The sequence below is a fragment of the Pelophylax lessonae genome (assembly GCF_965119305.1).
Source record: "Pelophylax lessonae genome assembly, chromosome: 8".
Classification (NCBI taxonomy): domain Eukaryota; kingdom Metazoa; phylum Chordata; class Amphibia; order Anura; family Ranidae; genus Pelophylax; species Pelophylax lessonae.
The window spans coordinates 139669949-139691241 of NC_138775.1; the positions used below are offsets into that span (position 1 = coordinate 139669949).

General features: G+C 48.6%; 1 protein-coding gene across 1 annotated transcript in view; it reads left to right on the forward strand.

The window, feature by feature from the left end:
- The window catches only part of ST13 (ST13 Hsp70 interacting protein), a 214501-nt gene that overhangs the window by 104640 nt on the left and 88568 nt on the right, over positions 1 to 21293 (forward strand). Inside the window, exons 7-9 of the mRNA XM_082264769.1 lie at positions 2144 to 2254; positions 9421 to 9523; positions 9610 to 9726. Of these exons, the coding sequence (XP_082120895.1) occupies positions 2144 to 2254; positions 9421 to 9523; positions 9610 to 9726 (331 nt within the window). The remainder of the gene's footprint in view (positions 1 to 2143; positions 2255 to 9420; positions 9524 to 9609; positions 9727 to 21293) is intronic.

A 21293-nucleotide genomic window follows, 5' to 3' on the forward strand; every position in this document is an offset into this window, starting at 1 on the left:
GAGTGCCCCTATTGCAAGTGGCAAATTATAATTTAGAGTTCCCCATAGCAAGGTATGGGGGACTACATGTCCCATGAGGCATTGCTCCTCACACATTCACAAGCCTTCTGGCAGGTATGGAGGGTGTACTGAGCTGTATGTGTGCTGCACTGTGCATACTGACATGTATGGAGAGTAGGAATGGGCTTGTGCGTGTTGAGGATCCCGCCAACACCGAGACAGGCAATGAGACAAATCCGGATCTGCAGCTGCACGGATCAGGAAATGTCTCACTGCCTGTTATTAGCCGTGTGCAGTGTTGGCTTCCTGGCGGGATCGGGCAGGTGGGATCCCAAACCCATCTCTAATGGAGGCTATACGTGCACTTCACTGTGTATACTGACATGTATGGAGGGTGTACTGATCTTTAGGTGTGCCACACATGTCAGTATACATAGTGCAGATGGTGTACGGAGATTACGTGCGCTGCACTATGTATACCAACATGTGGAGGGTGTTGTGAGATGTATGTGTGCTGCTGTGTATACGGACATGGATGGGGGGTACTTGGCTGTATGTATGCTGCACTGTATTTCCTGATATATAAACAAATAATGCATTTTGTATGCAGGCCAACTAATCGGCTAACCAACTTATCAATTATGAAAATAGTTGACAACTGTTTTCATAATCGATTAGTTGTCGATTAATCGATTAGTTGTGTCAGCCCTACTTCTGTCCAAGCAAGGAACTCCTTATCTTGGTGGATTACAATCGCAGCCTTAACAGTGGGAAAGTCCTTCTTTCCCTATCACTGGAAAGTTATCACCACAGATGCAAGTCTCAGGCTGGAGAGGAGTGTTCCAATCCCTATCAGTCCATGAAATATGGTCATTGAGGGAAGCCAATCTTTACAGCAGGCTGACCCTGAAGCACTCCATGCTTCATAGGGATCACAGCTTGGTTCGCTGCCCTGCAGAAATCACCTGTTGAACCTATCAGGGATTTCCTCCTTGCTCTGTCATGCACAATAGCCATTTTGATTATCACCTCTGCCAAATGTGTCCCTTTCCTGTAAAGCCTTTCCTCGTATTTCACAATGACCAGGTTTTCTTAAGCCCAGGGCCTTTTCTTCCAAATGTGATCTTGGTATTTCACCTCAATGAGGACATTGTCTTCCCACCCATATGCCCTGCTCCTAAGCATCCAAAAGAAATCCCTCCTACATTTCCTGCACGTAGTTAGAGCCAATAGAGTATACTTCAAGGCTACTGCTCCAATCGGACAGAAATTCCTGTTTTTCCTATTCTCCGGACTTTGCAAGGGACACCCTGCTTTAAAGTCCACCATTGCATGATGGATATGAAATCTGATTGTAAGAGCTTACATTCTCAAAATAAAAATCTCCATCTGCACTTTCTACATGCCCATTTCATCAGATCGGTGGGAGTTTCATTGGCATTTCGGCAAAAAGCCTCTGTAGCCTAGTTGTAAGGTCACCACCTGATCTTCTGTTATACTTTTTCAAAGTTTTACCAGGTGGTTGTCCAGTCTTTTGCTAATGCAGCATTATGGTTGCAAGGTTCTGGCATAAGCTATCTGAGGTTGGGTCTTCTAACCCTTGTTGAGCCTGTTGGCACAGTTTTTTATGTGCCTCATTTTTGCACCCCCCTCGTTATCATTGATTGCAGATGTCCAATGCTGTATGAATCTTCTGCCTGCGTCCTGTGCTCTACTATTAAGAGAAATTTTAACTTTCCTGTTAATTTACAATTTTGGAGTAACGTACAGCCTTGTTTTCCATTCCATGCTTTACTCTGTTATTGCATACTACAAACTTGACAACTCAGAGTGGGGAGGGTTATAGGGGAGACTCTCAGGCGACTTGTCCTCTAAAGCTTTGCCAGTGTACAATCACCTGCAGGTACACACTTTGAACCCATGGTTTATGAATATTCTGCCCGTGTCGTGTAATGTTCGCCCAGATATGGAATTTATAGGTCAAAATTCCTCAAAACCATACAAGTTGTTGGGGAAAAAAATAATATCCTTTTAGGGTCACTTAAAATAGTGTAGGTAAGTTGGAGACAAATGTGCTACTGCCTGACATTATTTTATTTATTTTTTAACTTTTCCCTCTCTCTCCTTCGATTTCTCTAAACAGTGTTTATGTGAAGCTACAGAAGCCAAATGCTGCAATTCGTGACTGTGAGAAAGCTATAGCCATCAACCCTGACTCTGCGCAGCCATATAAATGGAGAGGCAAAGCACATAGGTAAGTGTTGAATAGCAGAGTGGTTTACATTTGCTGTGGCTGTTCTTGAATTGGATCTACAGTGTTTTAAATAAATCTTTTAAATCTAATCAAGCTTATTGTAAGCCAAACTATTTCTGAAATAATTAAAGTTCTACTGTTACTGTGAGCAGGCAGGCTTTTTACAGTATCGCTTCTGCAATAAACTACACCTACCTGCCTGCTCAGAGCGATTCCCCGTAATGTAAATTGAGCAGATGAGCATGAGTGATTCCCATCCCACGCTGGCCAACAAAGTTGGCTGAAAACTGGCACACAGGAGAAGATCCCGGCGCTGGCTAGGGACCATTTGAAAGGTCAATTTTGATTTTAGTTCTGCTTCAAAACAGAATATTTTTAATTTCGTTTTGTATCTTGTAATACATGGGAGTTTAAAAACCCTTCAACCACTCCAATTGATACAACACTAGGCATATAATTCTTGTGGATTTAGTTTAAAGTAGTATTAAACCAATAAAGCAAAACTTGTATCCCATCCTTCCCAAACTTCCTGCAGGGAGTGTGTCTTGTGCACAGCATTAGGGGATGCTGATGCTGGCAGTGTTTTTATACATCTAAGCACATTGCTGTGCGTGCGTTGGCTGGATGCGCCAGCAGTCCCTTACTGTGCATGTGCAAGGCGGAGGCGGACACGGTGCCAGAGCAAATATGTTGCTATGTAAAAAAAATGAAAAATAAAATACTTTAACCACTGCTGGGGCAATGTTTTAGTTTTTCGTACACCTTTAAAATCGGACTTTTCTGTTAGAAATTACTTTAAAACCCTGGTCTCTTACCATGTCTTATGTAGTACTCCAAAGGGAAATTGATGATTTTGTTTGGAATAACTCTTCTAATACTATGTACAGTCAGGTCCATAAATATTGGGACATCGACACAATTCTAATCTTTTTGGTTCTATAATGGATTTGAACTGAAACAAACAAGATGTGCTTTAACTGCAGATTTTCAGCTTTAATTTGAGGGCATTTACATCCAAATCGGGTGAAAGGTGTAGGAATTACAACAGTTTGTATATGTGCCTCCCACTTTTTAAGGGACCAAAAGTAATGGGACAATTGGCTGCTCAGCTGTTCCATGGCCAGGTGTGTTTTGTTCCCCTCATTATCCCATTTACAAGGAGCAAATAAAAGGTCCAGAGTTCATTTCATGTGTGCTATTTGCATTTGGAATGTGTTGCTGTCAACTCTCAATATGAGATCCAAAGAGCTGTCACTATCAGTGAAGCAAGCCATCATTAGGCCGAAAAAACAAAACAAACCCATCAGAGAGATAGCAAAAACATTAGGTGTGGCCAAACCAACTGTTTGGAACATCTTTTAAAAGAAAGAACGCACCAGTGAGCTCAGCAACACCGGAAGACCACGGAAAACATCTGTGGTGGATGACCGAAGAAAACACCCTTCACAACAGTTGGCCAGATCAAGAACCCTTTCCGGGAGGTAGGTGTATGTGTGTCAAAGTCAACAATCAAGAGAAGACTTCACCAGAGTAAATACAGAGGGTTCACCACAATATGTAAACCATTGGCGAGCCTCCAAAAACAGGAAGGCCAGATTAGTTTGCCAAACAACATCTAAAAAAGCCTTCACAGTTCTGGAACAACATCCTATGGTCAGATGAGACCAAGATCAACTTGGACCAGAGTGATGGGAAGAGAAGAGTATGGAGAAGGAAAGGAACTGCTCATGATCCAAAGCATACCAATTCATCAGGAAAGCATGGTGGTGGTAGTGTCATGGCTTGGGCATGTATGACTGCCAATGGAACTGGTTCTCTTGTATTTATTGATGATGTGACTGCTGATAAAAGCAGCAGGATGAATTCTGAAGTGTTTCGGGCAATAATATCTGCTCATATTCAGCCAAATGCTTCAGAACTCATTGTACGGTGCTTCACAGTGCAGATGGACAATGACCTGGAGCATGCTGCGAAAGCAACCAAAGAGTTTAAGGGAAAGAAGTGGAATGTTATGCAATGGCCAAGTCAATCACCTGACCTGAATCTGAGCATGCATTTCACTTGCTGAAGACCAAACTGAAGGGAAAATGCCCCTAGAACAAGCAGGAACTGAAGACAGTTGCAGTAGAGGCCTGGCAGAGCATCACCAGGGATGAAATCCAGTGTCTGGTGATGTCTATGCGTTCCAGACTTCAGGCTGTAATTGACTGCAAAGGATTTGCAAACAAGTATTAAATAGTGAAAGTTTGATTTATGATTGTTAATCTGTCCCATTACTTTTGGTCCCTTAAAAAGTGGGAGGCACATATACAAACTGCTGTAATTCCTACACCGTTCACCTGATTTGGATGTAAATACCCTCAAATTAAAGCTGAAAGTCTGCAGTTAAAGCACATCTTGTTTTTCATTTCAAATCCATTTTGGTTGTGTATAGAGCCAAAAAGATTCGATTTTTGTTGATGTCACAATATTTATGGACCTGACTGTATGCTTCTACACTTGAAAAAAAAGTGATAAAGTGCACTATCCTAGAATATTGCATGTGATGCAAAATATCAAATTACATGGATATGTTGCTTAAAACAAGGTAACAATAGACCTATATACATATAAACCCAAGTCGAATAATGTTGCTGTGAGAAAAACACATCCAATCTGTGTGACAATGAGAAATTATAAACCAGTGCCACAGGGTGAGCCTTATTAAGATAAACTTCTACAGGTGCTCACAAATCCACCCAAGTGTGGGTTAAGATAATGGCCGCTTACCAAAAGGCTGCATACAAGCAGCAGGATATAAATCAACTCTTTGGTTAAACGTGAAATTCCAATTCTGTCATGATCCAGAACCAAGGTGTATAGCAGGGCAACAGGTACTCTCCATAAAGGGTGAAAACATGTACAAAAAAGGAAGTAACAATACATAAAGTTTTTGGTGCAAAGCACCAGTTGCCTGTGCTCAGAGTGGTGTAGTCTCTAGTCCACCTTATTAGGGTCTTTCAACTGTTTCTGGAGCTGTGGACACAACAACCCAGGAAGAATGCTATGGTCTTGCTGCCCCTTACACGACCAGGGAAGTCTGGAAACACTGTAAACAACAAACACAGGGGTGCACAGGCCTAGTGCATTATCATTTGGATGGTTTATTTAAAAGGTAAGGATTAAAAATACTCACAAACGAGTTCTTGTTAAAAGCATATCACATAAGGAACGCAGTCCTCAGTAAAGGGATCCGAGGGTGAGTTGTCCCTTGAATTTGTGAAGGCTACGCATTTCGAGGCTTAGCCTCTTCCTCAGAGCCTAAGTTCCTTATGTGATATGCTTTTAACAAGAACTCGTTTGTGAGTATTTTTAATCCTTACTTTTCAATAAACCATCCAAATGATAATGCACTAGGCCTGTGCACCCTGTGTTTGTTTGTTGTTTAAAAAGGAAGTGCATTACCTTTAAAACAATCCAAATTTATTGCTAAAAAGTGCACTTACATCCAACACATGGTATTAGGGAATTCACGAAACAACCGACACGGCCATCTGCAGTGCGGACCGTGCGAGAGTGACAAGCGCGGCTACTCTGGACGGATATAATTTTTCACTGTCACAGAGATTGGATGTGTGTTTTTTTTTTTCACAGCAACATTATTTTGACTGTCATTTATTCTGTTATTCAGGATATGTAAGTGCAGCAATCCCCCTTTTTTAATCAGCGCATCTATATTTATTTTTTCCACATCCTTCTACACTCTCTGGAGCTTCAAAGTGGTTAATAAGCCACTCTATCCTTTTCATACAGTCCTCTGTTTTTCCTAATGATAGGTGCTCCTGTGTGTGTCTGCTTTTATAAAAAAAAAATGCTGTCTATTCCTTATTTTAGAGCACCGCTCGGCTCTCACGTGCCCGCCTGCCTCTCCTCACTCTAGATCTGACAGCTACAGCAGGAGGGGCCGAGAATCCCCCGCTGACGTTAGCTGGGAAGAGAGGCGGCCGGTCATGCTCTAAAATGAGGTATAGACAGCATTTAAAGAAAAAAAACACAAACACACAGGCATCTATCATTAGGAAACCGAAAGGATTGTATGGAAATGTAAGTTATTTCCTCTATCGTTAATTGACAGACGCAGCTCCATATTCTTCTTCTTAACCATTGGTTATACTGTCCCCTACAGGAGTAGGACACTAGGCAGGAAAAAAGTTACCACGCCTATGGGGCAGTCCCTGAAGGCATACACCCATACACTTTTGCTATAGGATTCAGTTTGTTTCTGCCTAGTTTAGGAGTAGGAGCTATTTCCCGGCTGGGACTTTAGTCTTAGCTTTTTTTTTTTTTTTTTTTTTTAAAGGTAACCTTTGTTAAAATTAAAATTTTTTAGCTAGTTATGTTCCTGAGAGAACTGCAATCAACAGCTGGACTGGATATCCTAGATCCTTAAGGTCTCCCAGCCCGGCCAGCATGTGCAGGTCATAGCCCAGTGCTAGGCCTCACCACAGCAGAGCGCCAGTGGATGGGGGCTGGCCCGCGAGTGAAACGCCTTCCTGGGACGCTCAGGAAGGCGTTATACTGGTTATACTGTCCCCTACAGGAGTAGGACACTAGGCAGGAAAAAAGTTACCACGCCTATGGGGCAGTCCCTGAAGGCATACACCCATACACTTTTGCTATAGGATTCAGTTTGTTTCTGCCTAGTTTAGGAGTAGGAGCTATTTCCCGGCTGGGACTTTAGTCTTAGCTTTTTTTTTTTTTTTTTTTTTTTTTAAAGGTAACCTTTGTTAAAATTAAAATTTTTTAGCTAGTTATGTTCCTGAGAGAACTGCAATCAACAGCTGGACTGGATATCCTAGATCCTTAAGGTCTCCCAGCCCGGCCAGCATGTGCAGGTCATAGCCCAGTGCTAGGCCTCACCACAGCAGAGCGCCAGTGGATGGGGGCTGGCCCGCGAGTGAAACGCCTTCCTGGGACGCTCACGACCTGACGGTAGTCAAAGCGTGCTGCTTGGCCTTCCGGAGTGGCGCCCACCCGATTTAGTTGGTATGGGGAGTAGTGTCCCTTCATAGTTCTGGCAGTCTTGGGGCAGAAGTGGGCCCCTCCCTGGGAGGGGCGGACCCTCAGGTACCCCTCATATCCCCCTGGCCTCTCGGTATGTACCAGGATCCCCCAAGGCCTCCCTCCCCTCCATCATAGAGGTCCCTACCTCAGTCAGCGTGGGTCCTCGGGGGAGGGGGGGGGGTGGACGCGCTGATGCCGCTATAGCAGACCCCTGATGCCACTAAACTTTTGGACCTCTTAGGGGGTCCTGGAGACCACATGGCACGCAAAGGGGGGCCACCATTTTACTGTAGAATCGTTAAGCCTCTTTTTGCAGAAGTTCCCATTGAAATGCATGGTTGGCCATGGTTTTGTGGTTTCCCCATAGGAATGCATTGGGCCGCCATTTTCTCAGAGTCCGCAAATGCTGGACAGCAGGGAGCAGCTAGGCTTTTGCTCTATCAATGACACAGGTACTTCCTCTTGTGAAGATCGTTTTTTCTGCATAGCAGACCGATCCTGTTCTCCTCCATATCGAATGGTGGTATGTCTATTGGGGTGCTTGTAGGTCTGTCCCTCTCACCCTGCGATCTGCAGTGCTAGTGGTTGGGACTTGTAGTACTTCTGGTGCAGCGGTGTGGGTCAGTTTTTTTTGCAGCTTTCTTAAAGTGACACTGTGCTATTCCAGAGTTCTGATGGAGTTCCAGGAACAAATTTCACCTACAGATCCACTCCTTGCGGTTGCAGGGACCTCTGGGTCGCAACCACTGTCTGCCTTAACGGCGGTTTTGGAAAACCTGGTGTCAAAAGTGGATTTGGTTTTAAAAAATACCACTAGTAAAATGCGCCCTCTGCCTCTCCTCTATCCTCAGATTCTGAGGTAGATATGGCCACCACGGACGCATGTCACCCTGAGGGTTCTGTGTCATCGCACTGGGATGGTAATTCCTTATCTGCAGCCGCGCGGGAAAGCACGCTGGTGGAGGCACTTAGTGTCAGTGCGGGAAACTCTAAAAATGGCGGATGATTTTGCAGCGTCAGGGACTCGGGTGTCATTTGGCACTCGTAAATCCCAGAAGTCGGGCAAGGTTTTCCCTTGTCCTGAACTTTTTGAGAAAATTGTCTCTGACCATAGGGGACGCCTCAAACGGATGTTAGTGGTGCCGAAGCGTTTTAAGAGGCGCTATCAATTCGCGGACGCGGTATCTGCAAAATGGACCATTCCACCGAAGGTGGACCATTCGGTCTCCAGACTGAACAAATCTACTGTGGTTCCGGTGGAGGAGTCCCCGGTCTTTACAGACCCTGTGGATAGAAGGATTGAGTCTGTCCCGCCACTTACATGTGATAGCGGGCTCAATACAATCAGCCTCCCCATATGAACACACACGTATAAAGCCATTTTAAAATGTTCTAGCATAGTACCGTTTTCTCATTCAGCTGGGTGCTGCACAGTAGGGGGGAAGGAGAGAGCACAGCACACTCCTTCCTCCCTTTACTTTAGCTTTTGAAGCTGACGGAGCTCCCTCACAGTGCCAATGTACAGTTTGGCAGGGGATCCGGAGATGGGACAGCCCTACTCTCCCACTATTCCGCTGCACACCTCAGACCTCTGGCGGCACACTGGTTGAGAAAGGCTGGTCTACAGTTTTTGTCCATCCTTAAAATATGCAGAAGTTCAGTGCTCTTTGAAAAAAGTAATTTGGGGTCATCGCTTCTAGAAGAACACTGTCCTCTTCACATGTCCTAATGACCTACTGTGTTCAATTATCTCTAACTGTAATTATGCCAGCTTCAGATCCTTTTACTTGAATCTAATCATTTTATTTAATTTGGCTTTTGGTTTCCTTCTATTATATGAATGTAATGTCATGTATTTTTTTTTTGGGGGGGGGGGGGGCTTTGGTTTCATCTTGTTATATGAATGTAGCATTTTAAATGTGCTCAATATAGTGAGCTATCATGTTTAAAATGTCTCTGAAATATGTGTGTAACTGTATATAAGGACAGATCTGTTATCTAAAATAGAGATTGCTAAATACTCCTAAACCTTTATAGGATAATTGGAATAAACGGATAATTGTACACCCCAAATAAGTTGTATTCAGGCGACTTTCTATTATAAGTTATTTCCTGCTTTGCAGGCTCCTTGGACACTGGGAAGAAGCTGCCCACGACCTGGCCATGGCTTGTAAATTGGACTATGATGATGAAGCAAGTGAAATGTTGAAAGAAGTGCAGCCACGTGTAGGTTGATTATACGTTGATATCTGGCAATCAGATATTCAGTAGTGTGTGCGACAGGTACATCTTAATAGTATGAATTTTTTCAGGCTCAGAGAATTACAGAGCATCGGAGAAAATATGAACGCAAACAGGAGGAAAGGCTGGCCAGTGAAAGGAGAGAACATCTGAGGAAAGCTAAAGAGGAAAATGAAAGAGCACAGAGGGTATGTTGGAAGTGTCAAGATCAAGCATTAGTGGACCAGTTAGTGCAGTTAGATAAGGATGACAGAGAGTTATGATGTTTGTGTTTACAAGGATGACGATGATTATCAAGCATAAAAATGAGCATGTTAAAATAGATTTTTGTGTAAATACATTGCAGACAGCATTCCCTTGAGCAAAACATATTAAAGGTTAACAAAAGCCTATTTTACTTATATTTAAAAAAAAAAAAATAACTTATCAGAAAATGGCATCTAAAATGTAAGCCTAAAGGAACACTTTCATCATTTAAAGGCCTCTTGCATACCGCTGCCAAAATACAGGCAGTCCTGGGGGGGGGGGGAATACAAACAAGATAGGTCTGTTCTTAAGTTGAATTGAGTGAGGACAGTGGGGAAAATAATCATTTGATCCCCTGCAGCTTTTGTAAGTTTGCCCACTTACAAAGTAATTAAGGGTGTATAATTTTTATCATAGGTGTATTTTAAATGATCGAGACAGAATATCAACCAAAAATCCTGAAAAAAAAAAAAACACGATTCAAATGTTCTAAATTGAGTTGCAGTTCAGTGAGTAAGTATTTGATCCCCTACCGACCAACAATAATTCTGGCTCCCATAGACTGGCTACAGTATGTGCTCATGTGGTACACAGATTAGTCCTGTCAATTTGAGAAGGTGATCCTAAGGACAACTCATTAAGTGTATAAGACACCTGTCCACAGAATCTTTAATCCATTCAAACCTCATTATCATGGGCAAGACCAAAAAACTGTCAAAGGACCTCAGGGACAAGATTGTAGCCCTGCACAAGACTAAAATGGGCTACACGACCATCAGCAGGAAGCTTGGGGAGAAGGAGACAACCGTTGGAGCCATTATTCACAAATGGAAGAAATAAAAAAAAAAATAACCATCAATCCGCCTCCCCACTCACTGCAGGGGATCAAATATATATTTCTCTATCGTTTATTGACGGACGCAGTCCTCTGATGCATATCAGTAGGGTTATACTGCCCCCTACAGGAGTAGGACACTAGAGTTCTGGCTACGCCTATGGACAGTCTCTACATAGGATGTCAGTTTTATTCTGCCTAGTCAGGAGTAAGGACCTAGTTCCTTGCTGGGATCTTTGGTCCTGGCATAAGTGTTTTTTTTTTTTTATGTAGATAGTTTTTTATTAGCTAGCCTTTCTCCAGATTTTTTTCCTGTGAGATCTACAAGCAACTATGCTGGATCTGGGCGACGGGCTGGATAATCTAAAACCAGTGGTCACCCCATCTGGCTAGCAAGCGCGTGCAGGCCTAAGCTCCGCGCTGGGTAGGCCACGACCTAGTCCCACTGGACGGGGACTGGTCCTGCGAGTTAAACGTCTCGCAAGGTCGCACACGACCAGGATCTAGGCCTATGTTGCAGCATTCCTATTTGGCCGACAGCCCCCCCACTTCGGTGGCAAGGGGTCCAGGAGATTGCACCCGCCTGTGTTCCTGGTACGGTGAGTAAATGTTACTCCCCCCCCCCCCCCCCCCCCCCCTGGCGGATTTTGGGGTGGACGCGGGCCCCTCCCTGGGATGATTGGACCTTCACTCTCCTGGTTTTTCCTCTGTCCTGTTATGCAACCCCCCCCCCCCCTTCCACGTGGGGGACTGTTTGGGCCTACCTCAGGCTGAGACCTCGTTTGCAGGCTGCATGGGGGGCCGGGGTGTGCGCTGTCCATGGTGCTCGGCCGATCGTGCAGGGGGGCCTCTGTCCCTCCAGGGCCTTCCTGCTGCATAATGGTGTTAGGAAGGCTTGGCGGGGGTCCCCCTGGGGTCCTTGTTGCCGCGCTTGCCATTTTTTTGTAGCCTCATCTGCTACTATGACGGCGGCCATCTTGGTACACCCGTTTTCAGACATTTTGTGGTGGATTCTTGCAGAGGAATCTAGGTGGGAGTGCCTGGAGGCGGTTTCTGGGGGGTGGAGCCCCTCCCTTTATCCTGGGCAGTTCTCAATGCTCTCTCCCTTCTGCTACACGTGCAGACGCCCTGGGAATGCAGATTGGGACAGTGCGTTCTGGGGGTCTCTCTCTCTGTTGGGGGTCTTCAGGGCGTGCCTTACCTTCGGGGGGCGCAGTGGGATAGTTTTTTTTTGTGAAAAAAAAAAGTAATTTTTTGCAAATTTTGCTGGCGGGTTCTTCTGGTTCAGTATGGACCCTGAAGACAATGTGTCCCCATCTGACCCCCTCACGGAGGCCGCAGGGCCTTCCAGAACTCCACTGTCCACCAATGCATTTTGGAAGCATTTGGGTCCCGGGTGGAGGTGGCCTTGAGAGGGCGAGGTGCACAGAAGCTATCTCCACCTACCCCTGCCTCATCTAATGTCTTGGATTCTGAGTCTGACTCAGCCGCCACAGGCGTTAGTCTCCCTGCTGGGTCTGTTAACTTGCGCCCTGTCTCCTCGGATACTGAGGATGACATTTCTACCCCCCCTGCCGCACAACATACAGGCGCTGGTGGATGGACTGGTTGTTTCGATGCGTGACACCCTGCAATTGGGAGAGCGCAGGTTGCATTTGGCACTCACATGCCATCCGGAGCAGCTTAATTTGCTAGCATGCTCATAAGGAACGGGACCGTCAGACGTTCCCCTGGGGTGTCTAAGCGGCTGCTAGACGTTACCCTTTTGAGGAGTCTCTGGTAAGAAGTGGACTGTGCCACCTATGGTGGACCCACCGGTCTCCAGGCTGAATAATACTACCGTTATTCCAGCGGAGGAATCCCCGTCCTTTAAGGACCTGGGGGATAGGATGGCGGAGGCTGTGGCCCGCGATCTATACTTCCTGGCGGGGTCTGCACTGGGAACAGTGTTAGGATTGCCCTTGCCACACAGACTCTGCCTGATGGGCGGAATTCCAATGCCGTAATTCCGGCCTTGGGGGAGCTGTTGGACCAGCTGGTGCAGGACTATTTTTGCGATCCCGGGCTGGACACTGCTTCTTTATTGGGTCACATGTCAGTTTAGCAGTGCTTAGCCGGCGTATACATGGCCGAAGTGTTCTGTCTGTGGATCCTACTTCTAAGAGGGCCTTAACGGATCTTCCCTTTCAGGGGGATCGCCTGTCTGGCGCTGCTCCTGGATGACATTATATAAGGGTCTTTACGGGGGGAAGAGTACGTTTCTTCCACAGGGTGACAAGGGTAAGGACCCTCGCCGCAGACGGGGTCCCTCCTTTTCTGCTCACAAACCGTTTTCTTTGTTCCTCCGGGGACAGTCGATGAGGCTAAGTCCTTCAAGACTTCCGCGGGTGGTTCCAAGTGGTTCTAGTCTGTAAAACAAAAGATCTTTTTTTTTTTTCAGACTTGCGGACAAGGCCTACTCGGCCTGAAGATGCACCCTCACCCAGGTATGGGGTGGGAGGACGTCTTGCCAGTTCTCTGACCTGTGGCTGGCCCGGATCCCAGACAGCTGGGTTCAGGAGGTCATGCGGTCCAGTTGCAAGATCGAGTTTCGATCAGGTTTCTCCAGTAAAGTTTTCCTCCACTGTACGACTGCTCTATGGGGCTGTACAAGGCTGGACCAAATGGCCCTGGAATCGGTTCACATAAGGGTGGCTTCCCTACATCAGGGGGATTCCTGGCCTCCGTAGACCTCAGAGATGCCTACCTTCACATCCCGTTATGAGCAGGACACCAATGGGTTCTCCATTTATGCCGTGGAAAAGAATCACTATTGGTAGGCGTTACCCTTTGGTCTCGCCTCTGCTCCTCGGGTCTTCACTAAGGTGTTTGCTCCGGTCCTGTCGCTGTTGCGAGGGGTTTATTGGTCCTGGGTTCCTGGCCGATCTGCTTCTCCGTGCGGAGTCCCCTACGGTGCGACGACTAATTTGGATGTCACCATGAGAACTCTGGAGGAGTTTGGGTTGGTTCTGAACCTTCAGAAGTCGTCCCTGGTGCTCTCCATGAGACTGGGCTATCTGGGCCTGACTTTGGACTCGTCCTCAGCCAGGGTGTTTCTCCCTCCGGGAAAACTCTTGACACTTTAGGCTGCGGTTCAGCTGTTGCTGTCCAGCACATGGTCGTCCCTTCGAACCTGCATGCAAGTTCTGGGACTGATGGTGTTGTCTTTCCAGGTGGTCCCTTTCGCTCAATCCCTCTCGGGGATGCCCCAGGAGGCAATCCTTCTCAAATGAAACTAGATTCCAAACACTCTGAACATTCAGATCCAGCTGAGCCAGGTGACCAGGGAGTCTTTGATCTGGTGGCTTTGGTCCCCGATGCACATGCAGGAAATCCTTCCTCCCCTTATACTGGACAATTGTACCACGGATGTAAGCCTGTCCTGGTGGAGAGGAGTCCTCAGCAGGTTTTCTGCTCAGGGAGTATGGTCCCTTAAGGATCCAGGTTACGCATCAATGTCCTAGAGCTGAGTGATCCAGCTTTTCCTAGTTCACTGGACTGGGCACCTGCAGCTGTCCAGGGTGCGTTCAATTGGACTATGCCATGACCGTGGCTTATGTCAATCACCAAGGGGGCACCAAGGGTGTCCTTGCGGCCTTGGAAGTGACAGGCATTCTTCGTTGGGCAGAGCACCTTGCTCCTGCTCTCTCCGCTGTTCACATTCCAGGCGTGGGTAATTGGCAGGCGGATTACCTTAGTCAAAAGGCCTTGGATGCAGGGGAATGGTCCCTACATCCGGAGGTGTTCCAATGTTGGGGCACTCCAGACGGGGATCTGTTGGCGTTGCATCTACAGGATAGTGCACAGGTTTGTGGCCTGCTCCTGGGACCCTCTGGCAGATGCACTGGTGGCACCATGGGTTCTGTCGTAGGCAAGAACATATACGAAGTTCTACATGAACGACACAGGGAAATTTAGCATGGTCACCTGCGCAAGGATGACGCATGCATAATTGTGTGAGAGGGTCAGTTTCGGCTGCTGTCTGCCTTTCCTCTCAAGTTGCTGCCAAGACTTCTTTACAGGTTCACGGTGGAAGGGATTGCGGTCATTTTCGTGGCTTGGGACTGGCCTCGCCGAGCTTGGTATGCCGACCTGATCAGGCTAGTCGCAGACGCTCCTTGGAGACTGCCTCTCAGGGAGGATCTATTGTCTTCAGGGCCAATCTTCCATCCTGCTTTATGGTCACTGGCTTTGTCTGCTTGGCTGTTGAAAGCCAGGTGCTGAAGGACAGGGGATTGTCTGATTCAGTGATTCCCACTCTGCTAAAAGTGAGGAAAGAGACTTCAAGGTTGATTTAACATTGTACGAGTAAGTTGTATGTTGCGTGGTGTGAGTCTCTTTGGGCTCCCCCTTGCTCTTACTCGGTGGCCCGGATCTTGGCTTTCCGTCAACGGGGAATTGATCAAAAGCTGGCCTTGAGTACTGTCAAGGGTCTGGTTCGGCTTTGGCAATTTTCTTCCAAAGGCCGTTAGCCGCCCGTTCCCTGGTGTGTAACTTCTTCCAGGGGGTGCGACACTTGGTACTTCCGGTGCAACCTCCATCACCAACTGGGGATCTTGATTTTGGTGCAGTCGGTTCTTTAAAAACCTCCTTTTGCAAGTATTCGGGGGTTTCCCCTGCCTATCTTATCACGGAAAGTAGCCTTCTTGACGGCTATCACTTCTGCGCGCAGGGTGTCAGCACTGGTGACATTGTCCTGTCGTTCTCCCTATGTGTTCATGGAGACAGGTGGTACTTCGTCCGAATCCGTCCTTCCTTTCGAAGGTGGTTTTCTAGTGTTCACTTGAACGAGGGCATTGTGTTACCATCTTTGTGTCCTAAGCCCAAACATCCTAAGGAATGTGCACTGCATACTCTGGATATAGTTCGGGCAATCAAGGTGTACTTGGCGACTACTGAGTCTCTTTTGTAGGTCAAATGCGCTCTCTGTCCTCACGGATGGCCAGAGAAAAGGGCTGCCTGCGTCTGCTGCGACTATTTCCAGATGGATCTAACAGACGGTGGTGCAGGCTTATTCAATTAAGGGTCAGGTTCTACCTTTCCCTGTTTCGGCACGTTCTACTAGGGCGCTTGGTGCTTCCTGGGCTTTTCGCCATCAGGCATCTGTGCTTCAGGTTTACAGGTGGCGATATGGTCGTTTGTTAACAAGGCGGATGTGCTGGCATTTGCGGATGCTTCCTTTTGGCACCAGTGTTTTGCAGGCTGCTGTTTAGGGGGCCCCTTTGCCTTCCTTGAGGGTGTTCCTGTTTGGTTTTCAGGTGGACCTCATCTTGTTGTTCAGATGAGTCCGGAGTTGCCCGGTTGGCTATGTTTAGCCTTGGGGATGGTTTTTGTTCTGTTCCCACCCACCCCTCACTTGGGTACTGCTTTGGGATGTCCCACTCCCTACTGATATACATCGGAGGACTGCGCCCGTCAATGAGCGATAGAGAAAACTGGATTTTTGACTTACCGTAAAATCCTTTTCTCTCAGGGCTCTTTCACACGGGCGATCAGTTTTTTGGCTCGGCTCGAGTCCTTTTTTCACGGAGCAGATGACACTTGTGTCATCCGCTCCGTATGTCCGCATATCGTCCCATCCGTTTGCGGATGATATACGGACATAATGTAAGTCTATGGGCAATGCGCATGTCAGCGGATGACACCGCTGACATCCGATTTTGCTTCCTTTCTGTTTTTTGAACGGAGAAAAAATAGGGTTCTGTTCCGTTCCAAAAAAACGGAACAGAACTGAAAGGATGAAAATCGGATGTCAGCGGGTGGTCATTCGCTGACATCCGCAATGCCATTGACATACATTATGTCCATTAATCATCCTCAAAAAAATAGGATGATTTGCGGACATACGGAGCACCCGTGTGAAAGGGCCCTTAAGTTCAATGATGGACGCAGTACCCGCCCCTCTATTTTGAGTTGGGTTGGTGTTACTTCTCTGACACTGCTTTGATACAAAACTGACATTCTATGCAGGAAGAGAGAGGGTGTACCCTCCGGGACTGCCCATAGGCATTGCAGACATTTTTTTTCTGCCTAGTGTCCTACTCCTGTAGGGGGCAGTATAACCCTGCTGATATGCATCAGAGGACTACGTCTGTCAATGAAATTAAAAGAAAAGGATTTTACGGTAAGTCAAAAATCCAGTTTCTCTTACGTCCTCCGACAGTCGCCGCCTCTTCATATTCGTCACAATGGGGTATTAGACTTTGCTCCGAAGGAGTAGCTAGGCAACAGAATATGTTAACATTAAAGCTTTTAACATATCCCACCCTCAAGGGGTGGTCCCCTCAGTCAATACCCTCCTACTTCCTGCAACCATATCTAAGTTTCAATGTCTAGCTTGTCAGGAGTGGCTGGCTCTCTCTGTGCTGGGGCTTTGTGCCCCAGACTTTCTTCTTTTTTTGATTTTTTGTTTGAGTTTTCTCTCTACCTTTGCTTAGCTGTTTTTTTTGTCAGCGTTAGTTCTTCTGATGAAGAGGATCATGCGGGCTGGGTCTCGGGCTGATCCCCCTGGTCGCAGGTCGTGGGTCAGTGGCTTCCCAGCCTGCCATCGAGCGTTCAGCCAGGTAACGCTCCTGGCACAGTGAACGACCCATCCCTGTTCGGTGCAGGGATGATTGGTGAGGTGGCTACCTCACTGGACGCTGTGCGGTTTCTTAACCCTCATTTGTGCGTCTTGTATGCGACTCTCCCTGCCTCATGTGCAGCGGCTTGTTCGCCTGTGCGGGTCCCCTACGCCATTGTGAGGTAAGTGTATCTATGTGGGGACCTGTCTGTCTGGGGGGGGGTGTCAGTCTGGGACTGTGTAACCTGCCTCTGCTCTCACTGTTTGTCTCCCTATCACTCGGCTGCATGCTGTGGGCTGCAAGGGGGGGGGGGAGCTGTGTGACACTATGTGTGTCAGCTTTGTCAGTGTGAGAAGCTGTGTGCTGTGGGGCATGTTTTGTGGCATGTTTGGGCACTATACAGCGATCCCTGCGGCGATCTACCATGTTTTTTTATATATGGCTAAAATGTGTGCATTACTGTACTGTGGAGCGGCGGTTTTGGCGCCATTTTGCCTACACTCGCTCCGGCCGCATGTTCTACATGCATGGCGGCCATTTTCTTGTAGCCTCCCATAGGCTTTAATAGAGCGCCCTGGTCGCATCACTTCCTCTTCTCCTGGGTACACCGATCGAGGCAGCGGCGAGGGTCTCCTCAGGTTATATCCTTCTTATCCATTGCCTGTGTCAGTTTTATTGTCCCTGTGGGGGTCTCATTGTGCTTGTGTGTGGTGCGGTGGGCTGCGCTTGTTAAAGGGGCAGTTAACCCTTTATTGTCCGGCATTTGATATTGGGGCAATGGATTCTCAGGAGGGCAAATTTCCTACCGCTTTGGTGGATAGCCAGGGGACCGCTGTTTCCCCCCCAGGGGGGGATTTAGCCACTATTGTGGCTGGCCTTGCTGCTCAGGTGCAGATGCTGGTGGCTGCTCAATCTACTAAGAGACCCAGGGTTTCTCTTTCCTCTGATTCTGAGGGTGAATGTGATGGGGCTGTTATGGCGGGGGTCTCCTTATCGGGGTCCCGCTCCTCCCTGGATCTAGTGGGGTCCGAGGTGGAGGCTGAAGTTGAAGGGGTTGATAATTCTCCCCCTGGCTCGCCTGAAGAGCTTGCAATCATGGATGACTTGATTGCTTCCATAAAACAAACGCTGCGTTTGCAGGATGAAGTGTGTCCCCCAGCTGCCTTGGCGGCTTATGGGACGCAGAGAAAACGCAGGACGCCGCAGGTTTTTCCCTGCAATGATGATTTTCAGCGCGCTGTTAAGGAGCAATGGCGCAATCTACGCAAACCTTTTGCTGTGCCAAGTAGGTTCAAGCTGCGTTATCCGTTCTCGCCTTCTACTGATGAACGGTGGTGTGTGCCACCCCCGGTGGATCACGCAATTGCGGTTTTAAACAAATCCACTGCGATTCCTGCAGAGGATTCCCCAGTGTTCCGTGACGCCACGGATAGGAGATTGGAGTCTCTTGCCCGTCATACTTACTCTGTTACGGGTTCTATGCTCAAAGCTCTGTTTGCCTCTCTCATGGCGGCCCAGGCTGTCGCTAGTTGGACGCAGATGCTTAGGCGCGTCCTGGTGGCCGATTCGGCCTCGCCGGCGACCCTGGATATGGTGGATCAAATCCACCAGGGTGTCATGTATCTGTGTGATGCGGACTTGGACTTAGTCCCGTTGGCTGCACGTGTGCACAGCGTGGCGGTGTTGTCTCGCCGCCTGGTTTGGTTGAAATGTTGGTCGGTGGACCAATCTTCCCGTAAGACCTTAGCCAATCTGCCTTATGATGGGTCTCGCCTTTTTGGGGAGTCCTTGGATGTGTTTAAGGGGATCACCGGAGGTAAGAGCACTCTCTTGCCCCATTTCCCCAAGGCTAAGGGGGCTTCTGGGAAGAAGCATGCTAATTTTCGGCCCCCTCAGGGGTCCTTTCGTGCCTTTCGGTCGCACTACAAGGGCAAGCCGTTCAAAGGTTGAGGCTCTCAAAAGAAGCCCTGGTCTGGGAAACAGAAGTCCGGTCAGTCCGGATCCGCAGCCCATAACAGTGCGGCCTGAAGGGGCGCCCTCACCCAGTTTTGGGGTGGGGGGACGCTTGCTCGGTTTTCTTCAACCCTGGTTGGCCCGCGTGCGGGACAGATGGGTTCAGGAGATCGTTCGATCTGGTTACAAGATCGAGTTTCTCGGCCGGAGAGCAGATTTTTTTCCCTCGAATCTTCAGCTGTCTCCGGAGAGTTTACGGGACCTGCACCTGGCAGTGCGGGACCTGAGGGCTCAGGGAGTGGTGGTTCCGGTGCCTCATCGGGACAGATTTCGGGGGTTTTATTCCAATCTGTTCACCGTACCCAGGAAGGAGGGCAAGGTTCGTCCAATTCTGGACTTGAAGGCTCTGAACCGCTCTGTGCGGGTTCGCAAGTTCCGCATGGAATCCCTGCGGTCAGTGGTGGCTGCCCTGGTTCCGGGGGAATTCATGGCCTCCATCGATTTAAAGGATGCGTATCTTCACATCCCCATTTTCGAGGGTCACCAACGGTACCTTCGATTCGCCATTGCGGAGGATCATTACCAGTTTGTGGCGTTGCCTTTTGGTCTCGCCTCGGCTCCGTGGGTTTTCACCAAGGTGCTTGCACCGGTTCTGGCATTATTGAGAGCCCAGGGCATTTCTGTCCTGGGGTATCTGGACAACATTCTGGTTCGGTCTGCGACCAGCCAGGGTCTGGAGAAGGACCTGTCTGTCACGATGCAAACTCTGCAGGAGTTTGGTTGGACGATAAATTTTCCAAAGTCGACACTGAGTCCGTCGGTTCGTCTTCCCTACCTGGGAATGATCCTGGACTCGGTTCAGGCGAAGGTCTTCCTGCCGGAAGACAAACTCAGAACTCTTCAGGAGGAAGTCAGGTCCCTCAGGGACGTTTCGCTCTCGTCTCTGCGGACGTGCATGAGATGTCTGGGATTGATGGTCTCGGCTTTCGAGGCGATTCCCTTCGCCCAGTTTCACACGCGGGGTCTCCAAGCGGAGATCCTGTCCATGTGGGACGGGCGACCTCAATCTCTGGATCTTCGAATCTCGTTGAGTCATCGCGCCAGAAGAGACCTTCTGTGGTGGCTCCAGTCCCCGATGGTGTCCGGGGGCAAGTCGTTTCGTCCTATCTCGTGGACGGTGATCACCACGGATGCCAGCCTGTCGGGCTGGGGTGGTGTTCTGGGCGTTCTGTCCGCCCAGGGAACTTGGTCGGAGGGGGAGTCCTCCCTTCCGATCAACATTCTGGAATTGTGTGCGATAAATCTCTGTCTTCATCGCTGGACGGACCGGCTGCAGGGCTGCCCGGTTCGGGTGCAGACGGACAATGCCACGGCGGTGGCCTACATCAACCACCAAGGGGGCACCAGGAGTGCCCGAGCGGCTCGAGAAGTGGCCGACATTCTGACTTGGGCCGAGGCTCATGTCCCGGCGATAACGGCGGTGCACATTCCGGGGGTGGAGAACTGGCAGGCGGACTATCTGAGTCGCCAGACCCTGGATCAGGGGGAATGGTCTCTCCACCCGGCTGTCTTCCAGATGTTGTGCGCGAAGTGGGGTCTTCCAGATGTGGACCTGTTCGCGTCTCGTCTCAACAACAAGGTGAGAAGGTTCGTGGCAAGGACGCGCGACCCTCGGGCAGACGCGTCGGACGCGTTAGTGGCCCCGTGGCATCAGTACAAGCTGATGTACGCATTTCCACCGATTCAGTTGCTGTCCAGGTTCCTTCGCAGGTTACACTCGGAACGCAGCACGGTGATTCTTGTGGCACCGGACTGGCCTCGCCGGTCCTGGTACGCAGACCTCGGGATTCTGGCGGTCGACGCCCCTTGGCGTCTGCCTCTTCGAGACGATCTCCTGTCTCAAGGTCCGATATACCATCCTGCTTTACAGTCGCTGGCTTTGACGGCCTGGCTGTTGAGACCGAGGTCCTGAAGGAGCGGGGTCTCTCCCCGGAGGTCGTTCATACCTTGATCAACGCGAGGAAGTCTTCCTCGGGGAAGGTTTACTACCGTACTTGGAAAGCCTATTTTGCCTGGTGTGAGTCCAGGGGGTTTTCACCCCGCACGTACTCGGTTTCCC